The sequence below is a fragment of the Papio anubis genome, chromosome 3, assembly GCF_008728515.1.
Source record: "Papio anubis isolate 15944 chromosome 3, Panubis1.0, whole genome shotgun sequence".
NCBI classification, from domain to species: Eukaryota; Metazoa; Chordata; class Mammalia; order Primates; family Cercopithecidae; genus Papio; species Papio anubis.
The window spans coordinates 85,279,845-85,305,340 of NC_044978.1; the positions used below are offsets into that span (position 1 = coordinate 85,279,845).

A 25,496-nucleotide genomic window follows, 5' to 3' on the forward strand; every position below is an offset into this window, starting at 1 on the left:
GTTAACACACTAATGATAAGAATGTGAACAGCCCTTTTGCTGATATGGAGAAAGAAAGTTTGAATAGACTGGATAAAAGATCAAATCAGCTATGACATTCTCTTAAGCCAAAATCTAATTTAGAGCATGAACCTAACTCCCATCAAGTTTGAAGCTAAGGGAGGTTAGTTTATGAGATTTAAGAATAAAAAAAGCTATCTCTATTAACATAAAAGTGCAAGATGAAGCAACAAGGGCTGATATGAAACTTCAGCAACTTGCTTAGCAAATATACCTCAGATAATTGATGAAATTAGCTAAATTAACAACAAATTTTTGATGTAGACAAAACAACCTTACATTGTAAGATGATACCATCTAAGACTTTCATAGCTAGACAGGAAAAATTAATGCCTGCCTTCAAGACAGAGGAACTCTCTTGTTAGGGGCTAATGCAGCTTATGACTTTTACTTGAAGCCAATGCTCATTTACCATTCCAAAAATCCCAGGCCTTCAGAATTTTCCTAAATCTACTCTGCCTATGCTCTATAATGGGAACAACAAAGCCTGGATGATAGCACATCTGTTTACACCATGATTTAATGAATATATTAAGGCCACTGTTGAGAACTACTGATTAGAGAGAAGATAGCTTTCAAAATATTACTGCTCACTGACAATGCACCAAAATCACACAAGAGCTCTGATGGAGATATACAAAAAGCTTCACAGTGTTTTTGTGCCCTTTAACACATCCATTCTGCAGTCCATGGATCAAGGAGTAAATTTTGACTTTCAAGTCTTATTATTTAAAAAATATATTTCATAAGCCTATAGCTGCCACAACTACTGATTCTTCTGATAGATCTGGGCAAAGTAAATTGGAAACTTTCTAGAAAGAATTCACCATTCTTGATGCTATTAACATTCATAGTGCATGGGAGAAAGTCAAAATATCAACATTAACAAGAGTTTGAAAGAAGTTGATTCCACCTCTCAAGGATAATTACAAGGGGTTCAAGACTGCTGTGGGGAAATTAACTGTAGATGTGGTGGAAATAGAGAACAAAAATGAGAAATAGAGTCTGACAATGTGACCCAAGTGCCACAACTCATGATAAAACTTTAATGATAAGGAGTTGCTTCTTAAGGATGAACAAAGAAAGTTATTTCTTAAGATGGGATCTACTCCTGGTAAAAATGCTGTGAACATTGTTGAAATGACAATAAAGGACTCAGCACATTACATAAACTTAGTTTTAAAGCAGTGGCAATATTTGAGAGGATTGACTCCAATTTGGAAAGTTCTACTGTGGGTAAAATGCTATCACACAACCTCACATGCTCCAGAAAACCTTTCATGAAAGGAAGAGTCAATAAATGTGGCAAATTTCATTACTCTATTATTTTAAGAAATTGCTACAGCCACCCCAACTGTCAACAACCACAACCCTGATTGGTCAGCAACCATCAGCACTGAGACAAGACTCCCCACCAGCAAAAAGATTGCAACTCACTGAAAGCTCAGATGATTAGAATTTTTTTAGCAATAGAGTAATTTTAAATGTATTTTGTATAGACATTACAAACAATATTATAAGAATGACATGAAACGTATTGTGTATATTATTCATACATTTATTATAGAGTAAATACAAACAATACTGTATTTATACTATAGCATAAACATAACTTTTATATGTACTAGGAAACCAAACGTTTGTGTGAATTACTTTATCACAATATTTACTTTATTGTGGTGGTCTGGAACTGAACCTACAATGTTTCTGAGGTATGCCTCTATATATTTTTTGTACTGAAATTGAAGTCTCTGATATATTTAATCTACACAATAAACATAGAGAACAGATGACTCAGGTACCTTTGAGATGTTTTTATATATTGATGATTTCTACACTCTTAACATTCATGTAGCAAAATTTATCAGACAGAATTGTCTTATAAATTGGAAGATACGTATTCTCCAGCTCTGAAGCAGTTCTGTGCTCAATATTTGTTAAAACACCTAAGAGATCTAAATGAAATACTAAAAATAAGACTAATCCTGTTTCTATTTTGTCTGAGACTTCAAGGTGATAATGGATATCAGATATCAAAGCAAGGAGCTAGACTAAAAAGCATATTTTCAAAGGATGTATCCAAAAACCAACGTCAGAGGAGATATTTACTCTTTTAAGAACTTCTGTTGAAAAAGTATAAGGAGATATGAAGAGTGAAGGTGTTTCTGTGGCAGAAGCAATGCTGTGTATTCACTGCATAATGCCGTTCCCCAGGAATATGAGTAAGGTATAACCTCCCAAATTAGGTTAGGGGGCATAAGACTGAGTATTGGCTAACAAAATTAATTTAATGGAGGTGGAGAGTATTTAAGCTACTTGTAGACACTGGCTTTACAAACAAACAGTGTGAGCCTGTCCTCTACCATAATTTTGAAGACTACAGGATTCTGGTATCATGGAAAAGGCCTGGATTCGAGGTCATCATAGTAGAGCCAAAAAGAACTATCTGTTTTGCATCAGATGTGGTAGAAAAAATTACATACATTGTATTAAGCCACAGAGAATATGACACTGAACCTATCACTGTCTGAATGACAAAATTCCTTTGGAGAGCTGCTGCCATATATGAATGCCAAGCCTTTTGCCAAGGGGCCTGGGTGGATGATGTTACTTGATCTACTTCAAGTTAGATGAGGAAGCCTCAAAAGAACCAAGCAGCATTTGATTTGAGGAGATGATTAGTCTACTATACTAAATCATCTAAACATGCAAGACCGTGGCTGAGATGGCAAGGGAGAGTTTGCCTCTGACTGGTATTGACCTGCACTCACAACATTTCTTGGGTCAACGAATGAGGGTGTCATGTCTGTGGCAGCTGGGTGTAGGCAACACCCAAAAAGTAACTGCACTCCAATCTGATGACAAAGGCTGAGTAACTTGTTTCCCATAGACCCATTGTGAAGCACTTGGTCAAGAAGTAGCTAAAAGCTACTTTAATTTTTGCCTAAGGAGAGTGTTTATGGGGCTGAGATATTCCATTAGAGTATGCTACAAAGCAGACAATGGGAAAATCAGGGAAAGTTGCTGATAGAAGATATGCATTTTCCATATCACCAGGAATCACAATGGAAGAGTTCCACCTAAGGGAGCCTCCACAGAGCCAACACAAGTCCCCTAAAGTGAAGGGGTCAGCAATTGTCCCTCTTCACCCAGAAGGCCCTAAACACCTAGTATAACTGCCTCTATTATGCAAATTTTGTCTCTTTTCATGACTCTATCTCCTTGGGCCATATTAGCAAGCTAATAAGGGAAGCTGAATGGAATGAGGTGGAAGGATGGTAGGCCTCTTTTCTGCTGTAAATAACCAACATCTTTGAGCTTTTGGCTGGGTGAATGAAAACACTGTAGATAAATCTATTGGCATTTCTTATCTGGGCCTGGCCTTTTTCTTTTTCAATTTATTAAAGTGTAATACCTAGACAGAATATACAGTAAAACTGTATATGACAGGCCGGGTACGATGGCTCATGCCTGTAATCCCAGCACTTTGGGAGGCTGAGGCGGGTGGATCACGAGGTCAGGAGTTCAAGACCAGCCTGGCCAGGATGGTGAAACCCCATCTCTACTAAAAATACAAAAATTAGCCAGGTATGGCAGTGTGTGCCTGTAATCCCAGCTACGCAGGAGGCTGTGGCAAGGAATTACTTGAACGCAAGAGGCGGAGGTTGCAGTGAGCCGAGATCATGCCACTGCACTCCAGCCTGGGCGACAGAGCAAGACTTCGTCTCCAAAAACAAAACAAAACAAAACAAAAACAAAACTGTATATGACTTTCTGGAAAAGGCAAAACCATTGCTATAATTAAAAATTAATGAAATCCAGGCATCAGAGGGGAGAGATAGATAAGTATTTGGAACACAGAAGATTTTAAGGCATTGAACATACTCTATATGATACCATAATTGTGGATACATGCCATTATACATTTGTTCAAACCCATAGAATGCACACACCCAGAATGACCCTTAATGTAAACTATGGACTTTAGGTGATGATAATGCTTCAGTGTAGGTTTAATCAAATTATAACAAATGTACCACTCTCGTAAGGATGTTGATAATGATGGAGTCTATGCATGTATGAGGGCAGAGGATATATGAAAAATTTCTCTGCCTCCTTCTCAATTTCCTGGTGAAACTAAAATTGTCCTAAAGAAATAAATACTTTTTTAAAAATACTATAAATCAAAGTAATTCCCTACAGTAAAAACTGAGATATGCTGAGACACGTTGGTGTCTACGACTCACCTGACAGACTCTAAGCGTAGCCTCCTATGCCTTGTAATTTTCTGTGCCTAGAATTTGATGACATTTTATATCCCTTGATCCAGGAGTAGACACCCATTTATGTGAAACTTTAAGTGACTGCCAGAATGCCAAAGGCCCAACTTTAAGTATATTAAATAAATGTAAACCCAACTTAGAATATGTTAAGAATAGAAAATGATTGACCCTAAAATACTTACGATTTTGATAGTTATTTGCAGGCAAACTATACATTGCAAACAAATTGTACTTATTTTTTAAAGTTAGAAATACCAAATAGCACTTGTTATTTTGTTTTTCCTGTTTAATTTGCATTGGTATATAGTACAGCAATAATGCTGAAGTTATGAAGATTTGGATAGGCGTTCCATTGCATTGATTTTGACAAGTTGATATCCTCTCAGCAATCCAATAAAATAAAAATAATAAGCACTGTCAAAATTACAAAAAATTAGTCATGGTGTAGGCTGAAAATCCATTTCCTGTTACACACTATCTCATCATCCAATGGAACTGTGGCAAATTCATCATTTAAATCCAATTAATTAGCAGATTTTAGAAGCCACTGTATTTTTAAGTATCTTAATATTGTAGATTATTTACACACATATACTTTATCATGTAATCTACCAGAAGAAAAGTAAAAATTGCCTCAAGTAGTTTGAAATTTCTAAACTTAGCATTAGTCTTCTGTGGAAATTTATCCATGGATAGAAATGCTATATCCTGTTATTTAAGAATATTCTCTTAATCATATGTTGTAGCAGAAATTCAAAAAAATAGATAGCTTTTTAAAATGTCAATTTCTAGTTTCAAAATAACCACAAGCACAGTTGAATACACATGATGCTTTCAGTAAATTATCACATACTATTTGCAAAGTATTTAACTACCTGGTTTGCTTTCAAGTAGTTTTGATGTACATTTTATATACTTTTTAAACAAATATGCTTACTTTGTTCTGGTAACTATTCTTAATGATTGACATGTATTAACTCTTAACACTCACAACAAACTATGTGATAGGTACTATAATTATCCCCATTTTACAGATGAGGAAAGTGAAGCCCAGATTTAAGTAGCTTGACCAAAGTCATTCAATGAATAAGTGGCTCAGCCAGGACTTGAACAGCGGCATTCATACTACAGGTCACTTGCCGTGACAAAATGTGTTGTTTGTATACATGTTCAGTGTATTAACTTCCAAAAATAGTACATATACTTAATATGTATGTATACATATTCAGAACTTCTATCTATATAGTTTTCTTTCACTAATATTAAAGTGCTTTGCCATATTCTGCTTCTTTTCAAAACAAAATCTATTTGAGGATTGTTGCATATTTAGATCTAAATCTTTTTAATGGCTGTAAAAAATTTTACTATGTAGAGCCCTTACTTAATATATAACCAATTTTATTTAGATATTTTGGAGGTTCCCAATACTTTGCTGTTAGAAACCGTGCTGCCTAAGTTTATTCCATGTAAATGAAAGTGTATCTGTAGGATTCAAAGCTAAAAGTAGAATCACTGCATTGAGAGCTATGTCCATTTGTCCATTTTAAACTTTGAAAGTTTTTCTAAAAATATTGCCAAATTTTCCTCTATTGAAATTGTACCAGTTTTTATACCTGCCTGTATGATGATGATATCTGTTGTTCCAGATTCTCACCAACTCAGTCAATTATTAACTCTATAAATGTTACAATATGATTTATGATTAAATGTTTTTGGAAGATGGAATTAAAACCCTTACATGATGTTATTCTGATGGAAGCAAACACCAGAGGAAGAACTAGATTTAGTTCATCATCAATCAGTTGATACTTTGAATCAGTCACTAAATTTCATAAAATTTAAAATTTGGTGTTACAAAGAAGTCAAGAAGATGTCAAACTTGTGCACGATTATAAATAAGGTTTTGCCAGGGTATGTGGTAAACTAAAATGTTTGTTTAAAGCAACACCTAGATGTTATTAGATGATAAAAATAACTAATGATTTGGTGTTTCTTCTTTTGCACTTTTTGTATTAGAAATGTTTTGAAAGGAGTATAAAATATAATGATAATCAGTGACTTGAAATTAAAAAGACTTGATCAAGAGGCAGGAGGATGGACTATGTAAGGATAGAGTGAACTTGCATTTAGACTGGGGTAGCTTGTCTCCAGGAATAACTGGAAATCTGGAACTGACCCTTAGCCAAGATAAAGATATTATGTGCTGCTTAGTGATTCATACTGTGGTGCTTAAAATTCAGAACCCTCTGAGAGCTACCTTGTACTAGCTTATTGATGTTATTTGGAAATGTATAACTAGATTATTTTTACTTAGTGTGAACAGTTACAAACCCCGGATTTAGTGACATTGCCAACAATATATGAAAAACCCCACGATAAACATTTATGTGGATCTCAGAAACAAATACACCTCAAACATACGTTGGTGGAATATAATCTAAAGATGAAGTACAGTCTTTGCTGTAAAGAAAGGACTCTAGGGACTGTACCTGGAAGTTTTTGGTACTCTTTGTGACATGAACTATAACAAGTGGAGGTATAAACAGACTGTAGACAACACTTGAGTCAATCGCGGAGTTTTGGCCAATCGAATGTTCGAACTGTGTTCAAATAAGGCAAACGCCAAGCTGTGACCAATCCAGTTAGTTTCTGTATCTCACTTCTGTTTTCTGTACCTGTTTCCTTTTTCTGTCCATGAATGTTCTTCCATGACATAGCTGCACTGGAGTGTCTGAGCCTACCCTGCCTCAGAAGACTGCCCAATTCGTGAATCATTCATTGCTCAATTAATCTCTTTTAAATTTAATTTGGCTGAAGTTTTCCTTTTATCACCATCAGAGGGCTGAGAATGTAAAGAAATCTAAATTTATTGGACTCCATAAAAGTATAAGCCCTTCCCATGAAAACACATGACTATTTTCATTCATTGGACTTCCAGTTACTGAGTGAGTTTATAAACACCCACTAATTGTTTAGCATAGAGCCTTCACTGATTACAAGGTGGAAGCACACTGAAGTCTGCAGACGTAGAAGGAAGAACAAGAGAGCTTCTCTTTGGAAGCATTGGAAGAGGAAGCAAAGGGCCAGGAAGAAACTTGCCAAACTCTATGGAGAAGGCATTAGTGTGGAGAAAAATCTCCTGAGATGTGGAAGTCTGGATGCAAACCTGGAGAACAAAGGGTGACCCAAAATGTCAGCAGCTGGTATGTAAGCAGAGGGAAATCTCCTTTCATCTGTGAATCTAGAAACTGGAAGTTAAAGCCTTAAGAGATCTCCAAAGACTGCCTGTGATCACGATCCAGACCCTGTTAACGGAAAGTCCCAATCCTACCTTCTAACCCTGAAAAGCCAGTCATGAACTGTTTATAATTAAACTGCAACAAAACTCACTCATTTCAACTATGGATTAAATTGACTCAGCCCACTGTGCTATCATCAGATAGATGAAGGAGTAGAAGGGGTGCCCTTTTCTAAGAGTAATATTACCTACTTCACTTTCTACTATTCTTTAAAATAAAAATGTTTAGCATAAAATCAATAATTATGACACACATGTAGAAATAGAAAAATGTAATTCATAGTTTAGGAAAAAGAAATAGAAGCCAACCTATAACTAACCCATATAATGAAATTAACAGATAAAGGCCTTAACATGCCAGTAAAGGAATGGGAGAGAAGAAATAATAAAGAAGTAGTCAATTAGAATTTTCCAAAGTTGATGAGTCACTGCAACCCACAGATTCAAGATCAGCAAACCCAAACCAGGAAATACACATTCACATCATGATTGCAGTACTAAAAGTCAAACATAAAGAGAATATCTCAAAATGGTCAGAAAAAATAAGATGGATATCATTTTATGAAACAACAGTAGCAGTAAACATGATGGCTGTCTTCTCAGAAACAATGAAGGTTAAATAAGGGAAAAATCCTCTTTAAAGAAAAAATATCTGTCAATCTAGGAATTTAATACCAGTTAAAATACATTTGGAACCATATTTTAAGTCTCATTACCAAGTATTTGGTGAGGATGTGGAGTAAATTAAAAAAAAAAAAGTGCTCATTTTGTGAGAATGAGCACACTAAATTACCCAGTCTTAGGTAGTTCATTAGAGCAATGTGAACTCTCACTGCTATAATAAACTCTTATTGCTATAATGACATATCTAAGACTGGGTAATTTATAAAGAAAATAAGTTTAATTGACTCACAGTTCCACAGTCTGTACAGGAAAAATGGCTTGGAGGACTCAGGACACTTACAATCAGGGCAAAGGGGTAGCAGGCATGTGTTACATGTCCAGAGAAGGAGGAAAAGAGAGAAAAGAGAGAAGGGGGAGATGCCACACACTTAAACAACTGGTTCTCATGGGAACTCACTATCATGAGAACAGCAAAGAGATAATCTGTCCCTATGATCCAATCATCTCCCACCAGGCCCCTCCTCCAACACCGGGGATTACAATTCAACATGAGATTTGGGCAGGGACACAAATTCTAATATAGAAGGTCCATAAAACGGGGTTCAATATATTGGCAATATTTCAGTTCAAGAATCTCATGGTGTATATGTTGAGTCATAATATGTTTATATCTATGTTGAATTTCCATTCAAGTTTGTTTTTAACTGGGAAAATAAGTAGGGGGATCTAAGAATTCAACCAATTAAGAAAGTAGTTTCCAACTCAGAAGAAAAATAAGTTCACATTTTTGGATCATCAAAGATAACCTCATTTTGAAAGTATTTTTAAAAGAAAATAACTGCATATTAGTATAAAATGAACATACTGTTTCAAAAGGATTTCCAGAAATAATTGCATTCACTGAGAAAAAAAGTAATACTAGCAATAGTTTAATATAAGACCAAGTGAGTATCTTCCCAGAAGTAAACATGAATCTGCTACTACAAGGAAGCCAAATGTATAGTTGAAGAGACCATGCAGAATCCTGGCTTCCAACTTGCTCCTTATCTGATCTTGGGCAAATTACTGCGCTCCTCTGTATCTAAATTTTACCTAACTCAAGATTGTTGTGAATATTAACTGAGTTAATATTGGTAAAGCATTTGAGGTGTTTGACACATAGTAAGCACTATAGGAATGCTTGCTGTTTTGATTATTGCAAGCTGCATTGCTAGGGAAGTTATATCCCCAAAATAAATAAAATAAATGAATCAATATTCTACATCAGAGAATATTAATTCCTCTATGTTTAATTTTCTTTATAAATCAATAATGTTCAATGCTGTTAAAAATATGGGACATGTTGAAAATTTAAATGATTATTAAAATTAAGAAATAATGGTGGCAAACATGAATATCTTTGCCTTTTCTGACATTAATATGATGTATATTTTTCAGATTAAGCATAATTTGGGAATTTAAATTTAAATATATACCTTTTATATATTAAAGCAAGTATTTTAATAAGAAGGTTTATTTTAAAATGGATATCCAATCAAATGATTTTTTGGCATATGTGAACATGATTGTATAATTTTTCTCTTTAGATATATTTTATTATGACTTATGAAATCACCATTTCTAGAATAAATCTCTTGTTCAAGTTATATTACATTGAATTATGTTGCTAAGACATCATTAGGATTTTTGTATCAGTGTTCATATTCAGACTAATCTGTAGTCACTTTTTAACCTTGTCAGTCTTCTGTATTGATATAATGCTTCCTATTGAAAATAATGCGAAAGTTTTCTTTTTCTTTTGCTATGCTTTATAAGGATTTTATTTACATTTTACTTATGAGTTTTTAATAGTTTTATAAAACTTCCCTGTGAAGCTTTCTGGGCATTCTTATTTTAAGAGAAGTAGGGAAGAGTGGATATATATTCAATATGATTTTTTTTACATTTTAAAATATTTTAAGTAATTGGTAATTGATATGTTTATTCTTTCATTTTCTGGGTTAAGGTAGGTCATTTTAAATCCTGTGACATTTTCTCTGTTAAATTCAATCCTTAAGTTTATTTCAGTAGGAGGAATTTTATTCTCTACATAGTCCTTTTTGTCATGCCATTTTCATACTGCTTAGCACCCATAAGCTTTCTACACACTGCATTATACACATACCTCACTAGCCTGCAATCTGCAAAGACATGCATGTGTTTTCATTACTGGCATTTTATCTTTTCTCATAAGAGTAACCTCTGAAATCTGGGGAATATTATTTTTCATCTTATTACAAATATATGCTGATATACAGTGCCAGAGTACATATCATTTATTAGATTCTTAAAGGACATGATGGCCCAAGAATATTGAGCACTAAGGACTTGGGACCAGTTCTTTAAAGCTTCTCACATGAGTCACTGCACTAGCCTACTAAGCAGGAACTTCCTTCAAGCTCATTCTTTTCCAGTTATCCTCCATTCAGTCACTAAACATTTATCTTGATACTCTTTTTCTTAAGTCTTCAGTGATTTGTATTGCTCTGAACTCCTTAGTTCAGCACACAAGACATACGATGATCTGATTCTTTCCTACATTTTCTGGCTTTTACCTTTCACATTCAGCCTTCTAAGAAGTTCATAACTTCATATGTAGTGTTTCCTTTCCCTGGAATACCTTTTCCACTCACTCATCTCTTAATTAATACTATTCATCCTTCCAATATCACATTCTTTAGGAAGAATTTCCCCTTTCAAGTCTAACTTAAATTATCTTATTTAATGTTTCTCTCTATATATCCCTAATATAAGTACCTACCAAACCCAGGAACCACAGATTTTATGTTTTTGTCCATCAGCACATGAAACATTGATGTGTTAGATAGACCATATGTAAGGTCACGAAACAAGTCTCAGCAAATTTTTAAAAAGATGTGAAGGACCTCTTCAAGGAGAACTACAAACCACTGCTCAATGAAATAAAAGAGGACAGAAACAAATGGAAGAACATTCCATGCTCATGGATAGGAAGAATCAATATCGTGAAAATGGCCATACTGCCCAAGGTAATTTTTAGATTCAACGCCATCCCCATTAAGCTACCAATGACTTTCTTCACAGAATTGGAAAAAACTACTTTAAAGCTCATATGGAACCAAAAAAGACCCCGCATTGTCAAGACCATCCAAAGCCAAAAGAACAAAGCTGGAGGCATCACACTACCTGACTTCAAGCTATAGTAAAAGGCTACAGTAACCAAAACAGCATGGTACTGGTACCAAAACAGAGATATAGACCAATGGAACAGAACAGAGCCCTCAGAAATAATACCACACATCTACAACCATCTGATTTTTTACAAACCTGGCAAAAACAAGAAATGGAATAAACGGTGCTGGGAAAACCGGCTAGCCATAAGTAGAAAGCTGAAACTGGATCCCTTCCTTACACCTTATACAAAAATTAATTCAAGATGGATTAGAGACTTAAATGTTAGACCTAAAACCATAAAAACCCTAGAAGAAAACCTAGGCAATACCATTCAGGACACAGGCATGGGCAAAGATGTCATATCTAAAACACCAAAAGCAATGGCAACAAAAGCCAAAATTGACCAATGGGATCTAATTAAACTAAAGAGCTTCTGCACAGCAAAAGAAACCACCCTCAGAGTGAACAGGAAACCTACAGAATGGGAGAATGTTTTTGCAATCTACTCATCTGACAAAGGGCTAATATCCAGAACCTACAAAGAACTCAAACAAATTTACAAGAAAAAAAAAAAATAACCCCATCAAAAAGTGGGCAAAAGATATGAACAGACGCTTCTCAAAAGAAGACATTTATGCAGACAACAGACACATGAAAAAATGCTCATCATCACTAGCCATCAGAGAAATGCAAAACAAAACCACAATGAGATACCATCTCACACCAGTTAGAATGGCAATCATTAAAAAATCAGGAAACAACAGGTGCTGGAGAGGATGTGGAGAAATAGGAACACTTTTACACTGTTGGTGGGACTGTAAACTAGTTCAACCATTGTGGAAAACAGTGTGGCGATTCCACAAGGATCTAGAACTAGAAATACCATTTGACCCAGCCATCCCATTACTGGGGATATACCCAAAGGATTATAAGTCATGCTGCTATAAAGACACATGCACATGTATGTTTATTGCAGCACTATTCACAATAGCAAAGACTTTGAACCAACCCAAATGTCTATCAATGACAGACTGGATTAAGAAAATGTGGCACATATACACCATGGAATACTATGCAGCCATAAAAAAGGATGAGTTTATGTCCTTTGTAGGGACATGGGTGCAGCTGGAAGCCATCATTCTCAGCAAACTATCACAAGAACAGAAAACCAAACACTGCATGTTCTCACTCATAGGTGGGAATTGAACAATGAGAACACTTGGACACAGGAAGGGGAACATCACACACTGGGGCCTGTTGTGGGGTTGGGGGAGGGAGGAGGCATAGCATTAGGAGATACACCTAATGTAAATGATGACTTAATGGGTACAGCACACCAACATGGCACATGTATGCATATGTAACAAACCTACATGTTGTGCACATGTACCCCAGAACATAAAGTATAAAATAATAATAATGATAAATCAAATCCAGTAGAATAAAACTAGAAATCAATTCCAAGGGGACTTCAGAAACTATACAAATACATGGAAATTAACAACATGCTCCTGAGTGATCATAGAATGATCAATTAAGAAATTAAGATAGAAATTAAAACATTTTTTGAAATGAATGAGAATGGAAACACAACATACCCAAATCACTGGGTATGTTGACACAGTGATTTGTATACTGGGTATACAAATGGGTACAGCAAAAGCAGTGCTAAGAAGGAAGTTTATAACGTTAAATGCCTACATCAAAATAATAGAAAGATCACAGATTAGCAACCTAATGTGACACTCCAACTAGAAAAAAAAGACCAAACTCAAATCTGTAAAAAAAAATAACAATGATCAGAGCAGAACTAAATGAAATTGAGAACAAAAGAATAATACAAAGTATCAATGAAATAAAAAGTTGGTTCTTTAAAAATAAAAGCAAAATTGATGAACTGCTAACTAGACTAACCAAGAAAAAAGGGAAGAGACAAAAAAACACAATTAGAAATGACAAAAGAGACATTACAGATGATACCACAAAAATACAAAAAGATCAAAGACTACTAAAACAACTATACACTCACAAACCAGAAAACCTAGAGGATATGGATAAATTCATGGAAACATATAACTTCCCAAGATTGAGCCAGGAAGAAATAGAAATTCTGAACAGACCAGTATTGAGTAGCGTGATTGACTCAATAATTTTAAAAAACCTCCCAACAACAACAACAATGACGAAACAGGGTTAGATGCAGTCACAGTTAAATTCTACCAATGTACAAGAAAGAATTGATACCAATCATTCCAAAAAACTGAGGAGGAAAGAACCCTCTCTAACTTAATCTACAAAGCCCGTATCACCCTGAAACTAAAGCTAGACAAGGACAAAACAAATTTATAAACTATAGACCAGCATTCCCCATTAACACAGATGCAAAAATCCTCAAAGAAATACTAGCAAACCAAACCCAACAGTACATCAAAAAGATAATACACCACAAACCAGTGGGTTTTATTCCAGGCATGCAAAGATAGCTTAACACATGGAAATTAATAAATGTGATTCATAACATAATTAAAAACAAAAACCATATTGATCATATTGATATGGAAAAAGTCAATGATAACATTTGGCATCTTCTCATGATAAAAGCCCTCAACAAACTAGGCACTGAAGGAAAACACCTCAAAATAACAAAAGTCATATACAACAAACTCACAGCCAGTAGGGAATAAGGAATAATTGAAGAAATTGCCGCTAAAAATTGGAACAAGACAAGAATGCTCAGCTTCACCATTCCTATTCAACATAGTACTGAAAGCCCCAGCCAGAGCAATCAGGCAGGTTAAACAAATAAAAGATATTCATATTGGAAAAGAAAGAGTAAAATTATCTGTGTTCAAGGATGATATGATCTTATACCTAGAAAACCATAACGAATCCTCCAAAAAACTCCTATATTTCATAAATGAATTCAGTAAACTTTCAAGTTTACTTGATTTACAAAATTTAACATTTCTATACACCAATAACAATCAAACTGAGAACCAAATCAAGAATTCAATTCCATTTAAAATAGTTACAAAAAATAAAATACTAGGAATATATAGTATCAAGGAGGTGAAAGATCTCTACAAGGAAAACTACAAAACACAGAAGAAATTGCAGATGACACAAGCCAATGGAAAAATATCCCATGCTCATAGATTGGAAGAATCAATATTGTTAAAGTGACCAAACTGATCATCATATCTACAGATTTAATGCAATTCATAAAAAATACAAATAATTTTTCAAAGACTAGAAAAAAAAACCCTAAAATTCATATGGAACCAAAAAAGGCCACACATAAACAAATCAATCTCAAGCAAAAATAACAAAACTGGAAGCATAACATTACCTGAATCCAAACTATACTACAGTGGTATAGTAACCAAAACAGCATAATATTGGTATTAAAGTAGACATAGAGATTAATGGAACAGAATAGAGAACCCAGAAATCAAGCAACATATCTACAGCCAAATGATCTTTGACAAAGTCGACAAAAATATAAACTGGAGTAAAGACCTACTATTCAATAAATGATGCTGGGAGAATTGAACTGCCATGTGAAGAATGAAACTGATCCTCTATCTCTTACCATATGGAAAATCAACTTAAAGCAAACCAAACCACTTATAAGGAGTTAACTCCCCAAATATATAAGGAACACCTATAACATAACAGAAAAAAAAAACATTAAACAATGGATGAAGAACTTGAGCAGACTTTCCTTCAAAGAAGACGTACAAATAGCCAACAGATATATATATATATATATATAGAGAGAGAGAGAGAGAGATCTATATATAGATATATATTATATATAGAGATATTTCATATCTATATATATGAAAATATGGCCAACATCATTAATTATCAAGGAAATGCAAGTCAAAACTACAATAAGGTATCACCTCACACCTGTCAAGATAACTACTAACAAACCAAAAAAATCAGTGTCAGTGAGGATGTGGAGAAATTGGAACTCTTGAACCCTGTTGATGGGAATAAAATCTCTTCCAGTAGCTTTAGAAAAGAGTATGGAGGCTCCTCATAAAATTAAAAATAGAACTACCATAATATCCAGCAGTCCTACTTCTTGGTATATATCCAAAATAATTGAAATAAAAATCTCCAAGAGAGTTCACACTACCTTGTTCATTGCAACATTATTCACAATAATCAAGACATAAACACAATCCAGTGTCTATCAACAGGTGAATGGATAAAGATAATGAGGTATACACACACAATGAAATAATATTCAGCTTCAAAAACATGACAACATGAATAGACCTGAGGAACATTATAATAAGTGAAATAAACCAGTCACAAAAGGACAGATACTGCATGATTCCACTTATATGTGATATCTATAGTAGCCAAACTTACAGAAGCAAAAAATATAACAGTGGTCAACAATAGTTTAAGAGAGGAGGAAATAGTGGGGTGTTCAATAGGCATAAAGTTCAGTTGTGCTAGATGAGTAATTTCTGAAGACCTGTATAACATTCTGCCTATAGTTAACAATATGATATCGGCCACTTCAAAATTTAAGAGGGTAGATCTTAGGTATTCTTACTACATACATACACCCACACATACACACCCAAAACAAACTAACTAAATAAATAAATGGGCCGGGCGCGGTGGCTCAAGCCTGTAATCCCAGCACTTTGGGAGGCCGAGACGGGCGGATCACGAGGTCGGGAGATCGAGACCATCCTGGCTGACACGGTGAAACCCCGTCTCTACTAAAAAAATACAAAAAACTAGCCGGGCGAGGTGGCGGGCGCCTGTAGTCCCAGCTACTCGGGAGGCTGAGGCAGGAGAATGGCGGGAACCCGGGAGGCGGAGCTTGCAGTGAGCTGAGATCCGGCCACTGCACTCCAGCCTGGGCGGCAGAGCGAGACTCCGTCTCAAAAAAAAAATAAATAAATAAATAAATAAATAAATAAATAAATGGACACAAGGAAACTTTGAGAGATGTTGCACATGTCTATTACCTTGGTTGTGGTGATGGTGTCACAGATATGTCCAAAGTCATCAAACTGTACACATTAAATATGTGCAATTTTTAAAATATGAATTATTCTTTAACAAAGCCTTTGAAAAAGGAAGAACATAAGCATTGAAATCAAACAAAATCATGATAATGTCATACTTTTTTAGAAATTGGTTTTACTGTCATCTATTAATATGTTAATCATTATTCTTCAAAAAAAAAATGATTATTTGGCCAAAAGTCTCTTTGAGAACCACTAAAGGTTAACATATTTTAGGTTATTATAGTAACAGAACTCTTCATTTGGTCATTGCTTGAGTTCCGCTGTATTCAACAGATACCCAAATACAGTGGCTTAATAAATATTGTTTGGAAACAAAAGGTCCCATCTATAGCGACTTGCATAGGTTCACAAATTATCAATTTCCTAGATTCATTCTAAATTCTGCTCCACTGCTCTTATGATCATCTTTACTTATAATGGGTACAATGTACATTATTTACATGATGGTTACATTAAAAGCCCAGACTTCGCCACTACACTCCATGTAACAAAAAGTGCATTTGTACTTTTTAAATTTATACAAATAATTTTAAAAACTGGCTAGTCAGCCCCTCCTATCTGAATTCCAAGCAAAAAGAATAAGGAAATGACTTTTTCTGAAGTCGTAAGACTTCCCCTAAGGTTTTATTGACCAGATCAGAACTGACAACTTATTCTAGGTTATGTGAGGCCGGAAAATGAGTTTTGGCTAATCATATTATTGCTGCAATAAAATATGTTCTTCTGTTACTAAAAAAGGTTGGTTTATTTGACGCTGGGTGGGCAGCTATTAGTGACTTCCTTTATCGAAAAAGCATTTTCTAACAAATGTCAAGGATATTAATACATCGTGCATCATAATTTGAACAGTACTAATCTATTAGACTTTTCAGTTCCTAGGATAATGGTACTTTTAAAAACAATTTAGTGACTAACTCTGTGTACTACCATCTGCCACATAAACTCTCTCTCAAATTATCAAATGTGAAATATTATAAGGCATAATTTATAAACTCCATTGCATAGAAGCAAAGTAAAACCCTTGGAATAAAATACAAATGGAAACTTTTCTAGCATCCAAGAGCCTCTTTAGGATGAACAGAATGATTTTGAAATCAACTGAAAATTGCTAATACATTTTATGAAGTATCTTTTAGAAATAATTTTTGCCGGTATGTATTAACAAGTTTATGATAATGTCAATTCATGTTTTATGTATATTTCTGACACTCCTTGTAACACTTTAATAGCATAAAATTTAAAATATTCTGTGCTTTTCTTAAAAAAGCTTTAGAATAATTCCCTAGAATCTTTGCCAAGAGTTGCGATACTATGTAACTTCTTTTCGAAGTGCTGTGGATGTCAGACTACCCTCTCATTCAATTTTGCATGCATAATTGTGATAATCCTAAAGTTGTGATAACCTGCTTGGTGCTGGTCTTCATTATTTCAGAAGTGTAGACATTGCTATGTTTTGTCCATCATTGTATCTTCACTATATGACACAGGAGATATTTAATGAATATCAGCTGAATGAATGCAATTCTTCAATGAATGAATGCATGTGAGACTCAAATTGGACCAATCCAATTGCACAAAGCTAACTTCTCCACTATTGTCATTTGGAATTTTGACTCTTCTGAAAAAAGTAAAATCTTGCTATTTGTTTCGACAATCACAAAATCTATAATTTGAAGAACTACCACTGTCAGAGCATTGTAGTTATTTAAATTGTTTTCACTACCTGTAAAAGGGGAGTAATTTTGCCAGTAACTTCCTATTAGTTGGAAATAATGATAAAGTTTCTAATTTAGCCATTTATAATGAAGAATTAACCAGACCATCATTAAAACTTTAAGTTCTTTAACATATGATTCATTATAACAACAATATATTATTTTTCTTTTTTTTTTTTTTTTTTTGTTTTGTTTTTTGTTTTTTTTTTTTATTGGGAAACTCATGTAACAAACCTAAATTTATTGAAAATGAAATCAGTAAGACTCTGCAGGCTCCACCTCAACCAGCACCAAGGCCTCTACTTGGTCTGGTCCCAGTTCTTTAAGCCCCAGAATGGACAACCATGTGAAGAAGCTGAGGTCAAATGCAGGGCCACATGCCCACACTGCAAACCCCTCCACCCACCCTCAACTCACACACACACTGGGATCAGCAGGTCTAGGCTGAAATAGAGAACAGTGAAGTTCCCAGGGTGGCAGGTAGGTATGACAGGCACCATACCCCAACCCGCTCAAACCCTAAGTTAGCAAAGGAAGACAGAAGACTGGCTTGCCTGCCCATCCCCCTCCCCCCACCCCCGACAGCAGCCTCACATCCCTGATCAGTAACACTGTGATTCGGAGGTGCCAAGAGGAGGGACATTACCAGCCCCTGGGTGATTACTGCAAAGGGCTCAGAGGCCAGAGAGAGAGGGCAGGCATTTGCCTCACCACCTGCTCAGGATTAGCCAGCCAAGCTGCTGCCTTCAGCTTGTGCCTGTGGGTGCCTGCAGCCCCTCTCCCTTCCAGAACAGGTATGGCTGGAAACCAGTCCTCCTGCCAAAAGTCAGTTCCAGGAGGTCCTTTCTCCCCCAGCCTGGGAGGATGGGTTGTGACACCTGGGACAGCTACACAAGCTTCTTGGCTTCAAAGAAGCTCTTGAGGTGCCGCATCTGCCAGACACCGATGGCCACGAGGATGAGGGTCTGCAGAATGGACCACCACAGCACCCGCTGGTTGGTGCTCTCACTGGTCTGCCGGAAGCGCTCCTCTCGCCACCGCTGGTAGTTCTGCTCTTTCTGGATCTGCTCTACTTGTTCCACCAGCTGTCGCACTCGTAGCTGCAACTCACTCAACTTGTCTTTAGCGGCAATTTCTGCATAGTCGTTGGCATGTTCACCTACCTGGATGTCCAGGTGAACTCTCAGCATGCCTCCAGCAAAGAGGGAGAACTTGGTGGAATTGGAGTGAAGACAGATCTGGTGCTCACCAGGGGTATGGGAGGTGAAAGTGAACCTGCCCTCGGAGCCATACTGCCGGGCCAGGATGACCTTGTCCTCTGGGTCCTTCACCTCCACAAACATGCCAAGCCCCGGGGTGGCCGGCTGGTACTCCTCCCGCTGCTTGTCATACAGCTGCGTCCGGTAGTTTCCTATGACCATGGTCTCGTCCGGGATCTCCTCAATAAAGCACTTCTTCTCCGTCTCTCCGATGTGAAAGTAGAGCGCGCTTCCGCGCGTCGCCAACCACAGTAACAGCAGAAGGGTCCGCATCACTCTGCCCAGCCCGGTTCCGGGCCAGGGCCGGACAACCAGCACGCCCAGCTCCACAGCCATCTTGCTCCACCCAACAATATATTATTTTTCTTACTCACTATAGAGCAATATTTTTATACCAGAGGGCCAGAAACACATTACCCAGTCTACAATTCAGAATCCTTTCACTGCCCTGAAATCTTTTTTTCCCCACCAGTTATCTATAATGATTGAAAGTTATTTTTTGCGTTCAGTCTATTGGTCCACATTCAATACTAAAAATAATTATTCTCTCCCCTTTTTATAGTAACATATATAAAAAGTACTTGAAATACGTTATTACAATGCACTACTTTCAAAAGTCAGTAAAGTTATGCATTATGAAGACAAGTGGGGTGAGAGAAGAAAGGCATGAAATAATGCAAGTGGATAAAAAAAGGTCAGAGAACATTTTTTAAATAGTTGCATTGGAGTCAGAAGAAAATGGAAAAGACTGATGGAAGACATTTGTCTGTTTTAATTTTCCAAATAGAAGTCAAATAAAACTTTCCATTTAAAAACTAAGACAAATTTTACATATATGCCAAAGAATGCAATCATTTCTGTCTCTTACTCCCAGTTTGAACTCAACATCATATACTAGCCTTATTATCAGTTCAAGAGAAGATGGGAACAGAGGAGCCTAGTTAAAATTAGTTATTTAATCAAATGTTTTTGCTGAAACTTCACAATTATTAACATTCAATATCTCCATTTATTGCATCTCTGGTAGTATTTAAATTAGTAATATCATTCTATTTATGAATCCTAACTTTTTACATTGTTGTAGCCTTCAAAATGAAGATAATACAAGCCAATTCCTCACTATCTAAGAGACATATAATTGTGCAATCTTTCTTTCTGTTATGAGAATAGATATCAATATTATTTTGAAACTTTGTACTTGAACATTTTTACATAATTTTAAAATTTTTTTTCTTGAAGTGTCTACAAAGCCCTTAAATTTATATGATTTGTAATGAAAACATTCCACTAACAGTTGCTCTTCATTTAATTGTATATGGAATAATCATTTCTCAAATTTTTCTGGAATCCATATTATGCATTAACAAATAAGTTTATTATAAATACAAATAATCAAAAAAGACAGAAAAACTTATAAATATTTCTATGTAGCTGGGAAAAATGCTAAACCTTCTCAAGGTCTCTGACACAACATTATTTAATTCCCAAAGACAACTTTAAATTAACTGTGAGACAGAAAAAATAACTACATGTCATAAAGCAGTGTGTCTAACCAGTGGTCAACAGCATGCAGTAATATTTACAGTTGAAAATAAAATGTGATCATCCAATGTGTTTTTTTGTCGCTATAGAACTTACAGTATTATTGCAGGAAATGGCAATGTATTTGATATAGTTATCTCCTGTCTCATGTAATTCACTTCACTTGTGTTCTGTGACTAAATTCCATCAATTCTATTCTATGAATAAATATGATGTTCATTCTGAGGTTAAATCTTTTTTTCTGGATCAATCAAAAGTCCAAACATCTGTGAAGTGAAATACCAGCTGATCCATTACAAGAGATAATCAACCAAAGAACTAAAAAATTGAGTTTACAATAAACAAATTGGTTTTATATTTGGCCAAGCAAAATCCTTTATGTGACCTCAGCAAACCCTGTGTATACTTTGTACTGAAAACCTTAAAGCTGAGTTTTCAATAATAAAAGTACTTGCTAAATGAAAATAGTTTTTACACCCAGATTTAATCCTCCAACAGAATAAGAAACTGGTCACCATGAATGTGCTTGAACATGGAAATAATCTTTGAACAACAGCAACAAAATCAATAATTCCCAATATACTTTCAGTTTCAGGAGAATGTAGGTGAGGAAGTAATTACTTCTAATCAGATAGCTTAGATTTATTCTGGTACTGCTGCTCACAAGCTGTGTGTCCTAAAACAAATTACTGTTTCTTAGTTTTCTCATGCCCCGAAATAAAAATATGCTCTTTAAAGTATTATCTCATGCTTACCTCATACTTGTAATGGAGCTATCAGAAGACAGAACATATGCAAGGTGGTTTTGAAAAAGGCTGGCACATGGAAAGTTCTCAATAAATTCTAGATGCTATTGTCTTTACCATAATTATAGTTACCAGCTTTTTCCAAATAATAAACTTTGGTAGTTGATGAGCAACTAACTAGTATTATATGAAGTCTACAATTAGAAGTTAATGGGTCCTCTCTGCTTACTCTGAAATAGTGGTGAAGTTAGAAATAGTAAGTTGCATTTGATTAACGGACCTATGAGGGCCCATTTAACTAATACTCACCCTCCTTCCCTAAAGGAGGCCTCAAGAGAATTGAAAGCACAAGGTAATGAGTGCCAAATAAAACCAAAGCACACTCCAGTATAATTGGATTTGAGCATCAAACTCTAATTTTAGAAATAATGTGGAAATGGGTTAGACTATTGACTTAAGTTAGAGGATTTAAGGAACTTCTCCCCCTTCTAGGTCTTGACTTGAATCTTGAAAATTAATTTGGCTAATAACTTTGAAGAGGGTAGATGATAAAGTAAGGTGGGATGTTTATAATTTTTTATTCCCATCAAGCAGGAGTTACTATGGATTGGTCATATTTAAAGACTCCGTTTGGGCAATGGTTGTAAATCATTGGAGCTCCTGAATTAGAAAGCCATGAACGAAGATATGGAGCTCCTCTTTGGTTGAGAGAGGGACTAATGAGATTTTAGTGCAGTTTTTCTCCCTTATTTGCTTTAGTGGACTATGTAAGAATAAAAGAATTACAATATATATCCCCTTCTCTCCAAAGCTCATTATATAATTTAGAATCACTCAAATTACAATTGCTGTATAACAAAACACTTCAAAATTTAGTAGTCTAAAACAATTATTTTATTATCATGGATTTTGAGAATAAAGAATTTGGACAATACCTAGCAGATATGGCTAGAAAGGCCAAAAAGCCTACATTGACTTGACAACCTGGAACTGGAATCAACTGGAGGTCTACTCACTCGCATGTCTGGCAATTTATGCTGGCTGTTGTTGGGTTTCACATGGCCGGCTGAGATTTTTCACATGTGACGTCTGCATGAGGCCTCAACTTCCTCACAATATGGCTTTATGGTAAGGGGGAAAATTAGCATGTATATTTATAGCAGTAATATTTTTCTTATAGGAGAAATCACAGTCTAGTACAACATTGCCATGTTATTGAGGCAACTGGGAAGGTTTTCTAAAAGGGCCAAGATAGGTTTTCTCAAATTCCCCACACTTATGAGTATATAAAATACTGATGCCACTTTGACATATACTTTGGTAGCACTGTGTACATCTCTTTTTCATTATTTTCATTGCCATTATATTAACTCATTCAGTGGCCATTTTTCCTGTTAAATCAAAGGCTAATGATATCCAGGATCAGGAATATTATTTACTGTAATATCTGAACTGTATAATATAGTGTTTGATATAGATGGTGGTAAATAAATGCTTGAATTTGAATGGAAGAGTAAATCACAAGTTACTAGAAACAAATGACTATTTTCTTGAAGCACACATACAGAATAGATAAATTTGTTATTTTTCTGAAATCCCAGAGAGGAAAAAATGAATTTAAAATACTGCCTTCAAATATTAGCTTGAACCAAAGAAACCTAAGCACTAACTATATATGGACTGACTTAATGGCCTGTATGGTTTCTTGATGTTTAATGACTAAGCCATGCAACATTTGTTGCATTTTGATTTATTGTAGAGCTGTTACATTAGATCACAAATAAAAGTAATTACTTACTTATTTAGCTATTAATAAATGCCCCCAGGATCATTGTCATCATATATGGAATAAAAATGAAATTAGATATCTTACCATACACAGTACATAAAAATAAATTCCTGATATAGTAAAGACCTAAATTTGTAAGATGAAATCAAGACCTCATTTTTAAAAAGAATTTCATAAGGAAGACCCAAGAACAATTACAAATGAACAGTTATACTATTCTACGCATTAAAATAAGACCTTTTAAAACAAAGACACTATAAAATAAGTAAAAACTGAACACAGCAGGTGAGAGATGTTATCTGTAATACAGGCAACTAATAAGGATTAGAATTAAGAAAATATAAAGAGTCCCTGTAAATCAATATAAACAAACACAAATACAAAAACTAATAAAGAGATTTTAATAAAACTATCAAAGATAAATAATGCCCAAATGGCCAATAAATGTATAATAGCATGTAAGCATTAACAAAATAAATTGTGATATCATTTCACAACCAAGCGTTTGGCACACATTAAAAAGTCTCATAATATAAACTATTGAGAAATGTTTGGAGAAATTGTATCTATTGTTTACTTCTATGGAAGTTTGATTCAACCTTTTAAAAAAAATTCTAATTACCTGGAAATATTTATACTCAATGAGACAAGTAATTCTACTTGTAGATATATATGGTAGCAAATTCTTACACAAATTCACCAAGATAGGGAAGCAAATTTTTTTTAATATCAAAATACAAGAAACAAACCACAAATCCATCAACAACATAATGCAGAAATAAATTAGGGTTGTATTAGTCCATTCTAATGCTGCTAACAAAGACATACGCATGACTGGGTAATTTATAACAGAAAGAGGTTTAATTGATCACAGCACAGCATGGCTGGGGAAGCCTCAGGAAATTTACAGTCATGGTGGAAGGGGAAGCAACCATGTCCTTCTTCACACAGTGGCAGGAGAGAATCATGAGGCATTTTCATGATTCTATTACCTCCCACCACATCCCTCCCATGACATGTGGAGATTATGGGAACTATAATTCAAGATGAGATTTGGGTGGGGACACAGCCAAACCATATAATTAGTCTAATAATGAGATACTGTAATATCATACAGTAGAAAAAAATGAATAAATTATGTGGAGGAACATAAGTGAATTTCCAGAATTTTATGTTGAGTAGAAATATACAACTTTCAGAAGTATACGATGATTTCATCAATATAAAATTCAAAAATATCCACCAATAATCAGTATCTTGTTTAAAAATACAAATAAAATTATTTTTAAAATATTATAGTGATAAACAGAAAAATTAGATAAATGATTAATCTGAAAAGGAAGAGCTATGGATGGGATTGGTAAGGGGTACCAAGTAAATGATGATGTTCATTTCCTAATTGACTGATGAGTACATAGCTGTTTGTTGTATTGTAATTCTTTTTCCTTTTGTGTATTTTATAAGAATTATTGTGTATCTGCTGAACATTAAATAGAAAGTTCCAAAACAAACAAAAGGCATAGCATATACATATTTTCTTTTAATGGGCCTCAAACTTGTGAAGTCTACAACATGATTTCCATTATTATCCTCTGCCAATGGAAAGAGGGTGTGTTGGTTTTCTGTGGCTACTGTAACAAATTACTACAAACTTCGTCACTTAAAACAACAAAAATTTATTCTCACAGCTCTGGAGGCCAGAAGTCCAAAGTTAAGGTGTTGGCAAGATCCCATTTCCTCTGCAGCCTCAGGGGGACACTGTGTCTTGCCTTGTTTAGCTTCTGACGACTGTTGCAATTCCTTGGAATTTGTGGCCACATTATGCCAATGTCTATCTTGGTCTTCACATCATCTTGTGTGTCTGTCACTTTGTCTCTTTAAGGATACACAATGATCTTAAACACAATCATATTTTGCCGTATAGA

At 35.1% G+C, this 25,496-nt stretch overlaps 1 protein-coding gene across 1 annotated transcript; it reads right to left on the minus strand.

Annotated features, from left to right (window-relative positions):
• Window positions 1-18,434: 18,434 nt before the first annotated feature.
• LOC116274158 (transmembrane emp24 domain-containing protein 9) lies at window positions 18,435-19,867 on the minus strand. The gene has a single exon (XM_031664377.1). It carries the CDS (start codon window positions 19,828-19,830, stop codon window positions 19,123-19,125), a length of 708 nt encoding a protein of 235 aa, XP_031520237.1. The 5' UTR covers window positions 19,831-19,867; the 3' UTR covers window positions 18,435-19,122.
• Window positions 19,868-25,496: the final 5,629 nt, after the last annotated feature.

Bases quoted from the DNA above. Each gene is read 5' to 3' on its own strand.
- LOC116274158 (XM_031664377.1), bottom strand. From the start codon at position 19,830: ATGGCTGTGGAGCTGGGCGTGCTGGTTGTCCGGCCCTGGCCCGGAACC.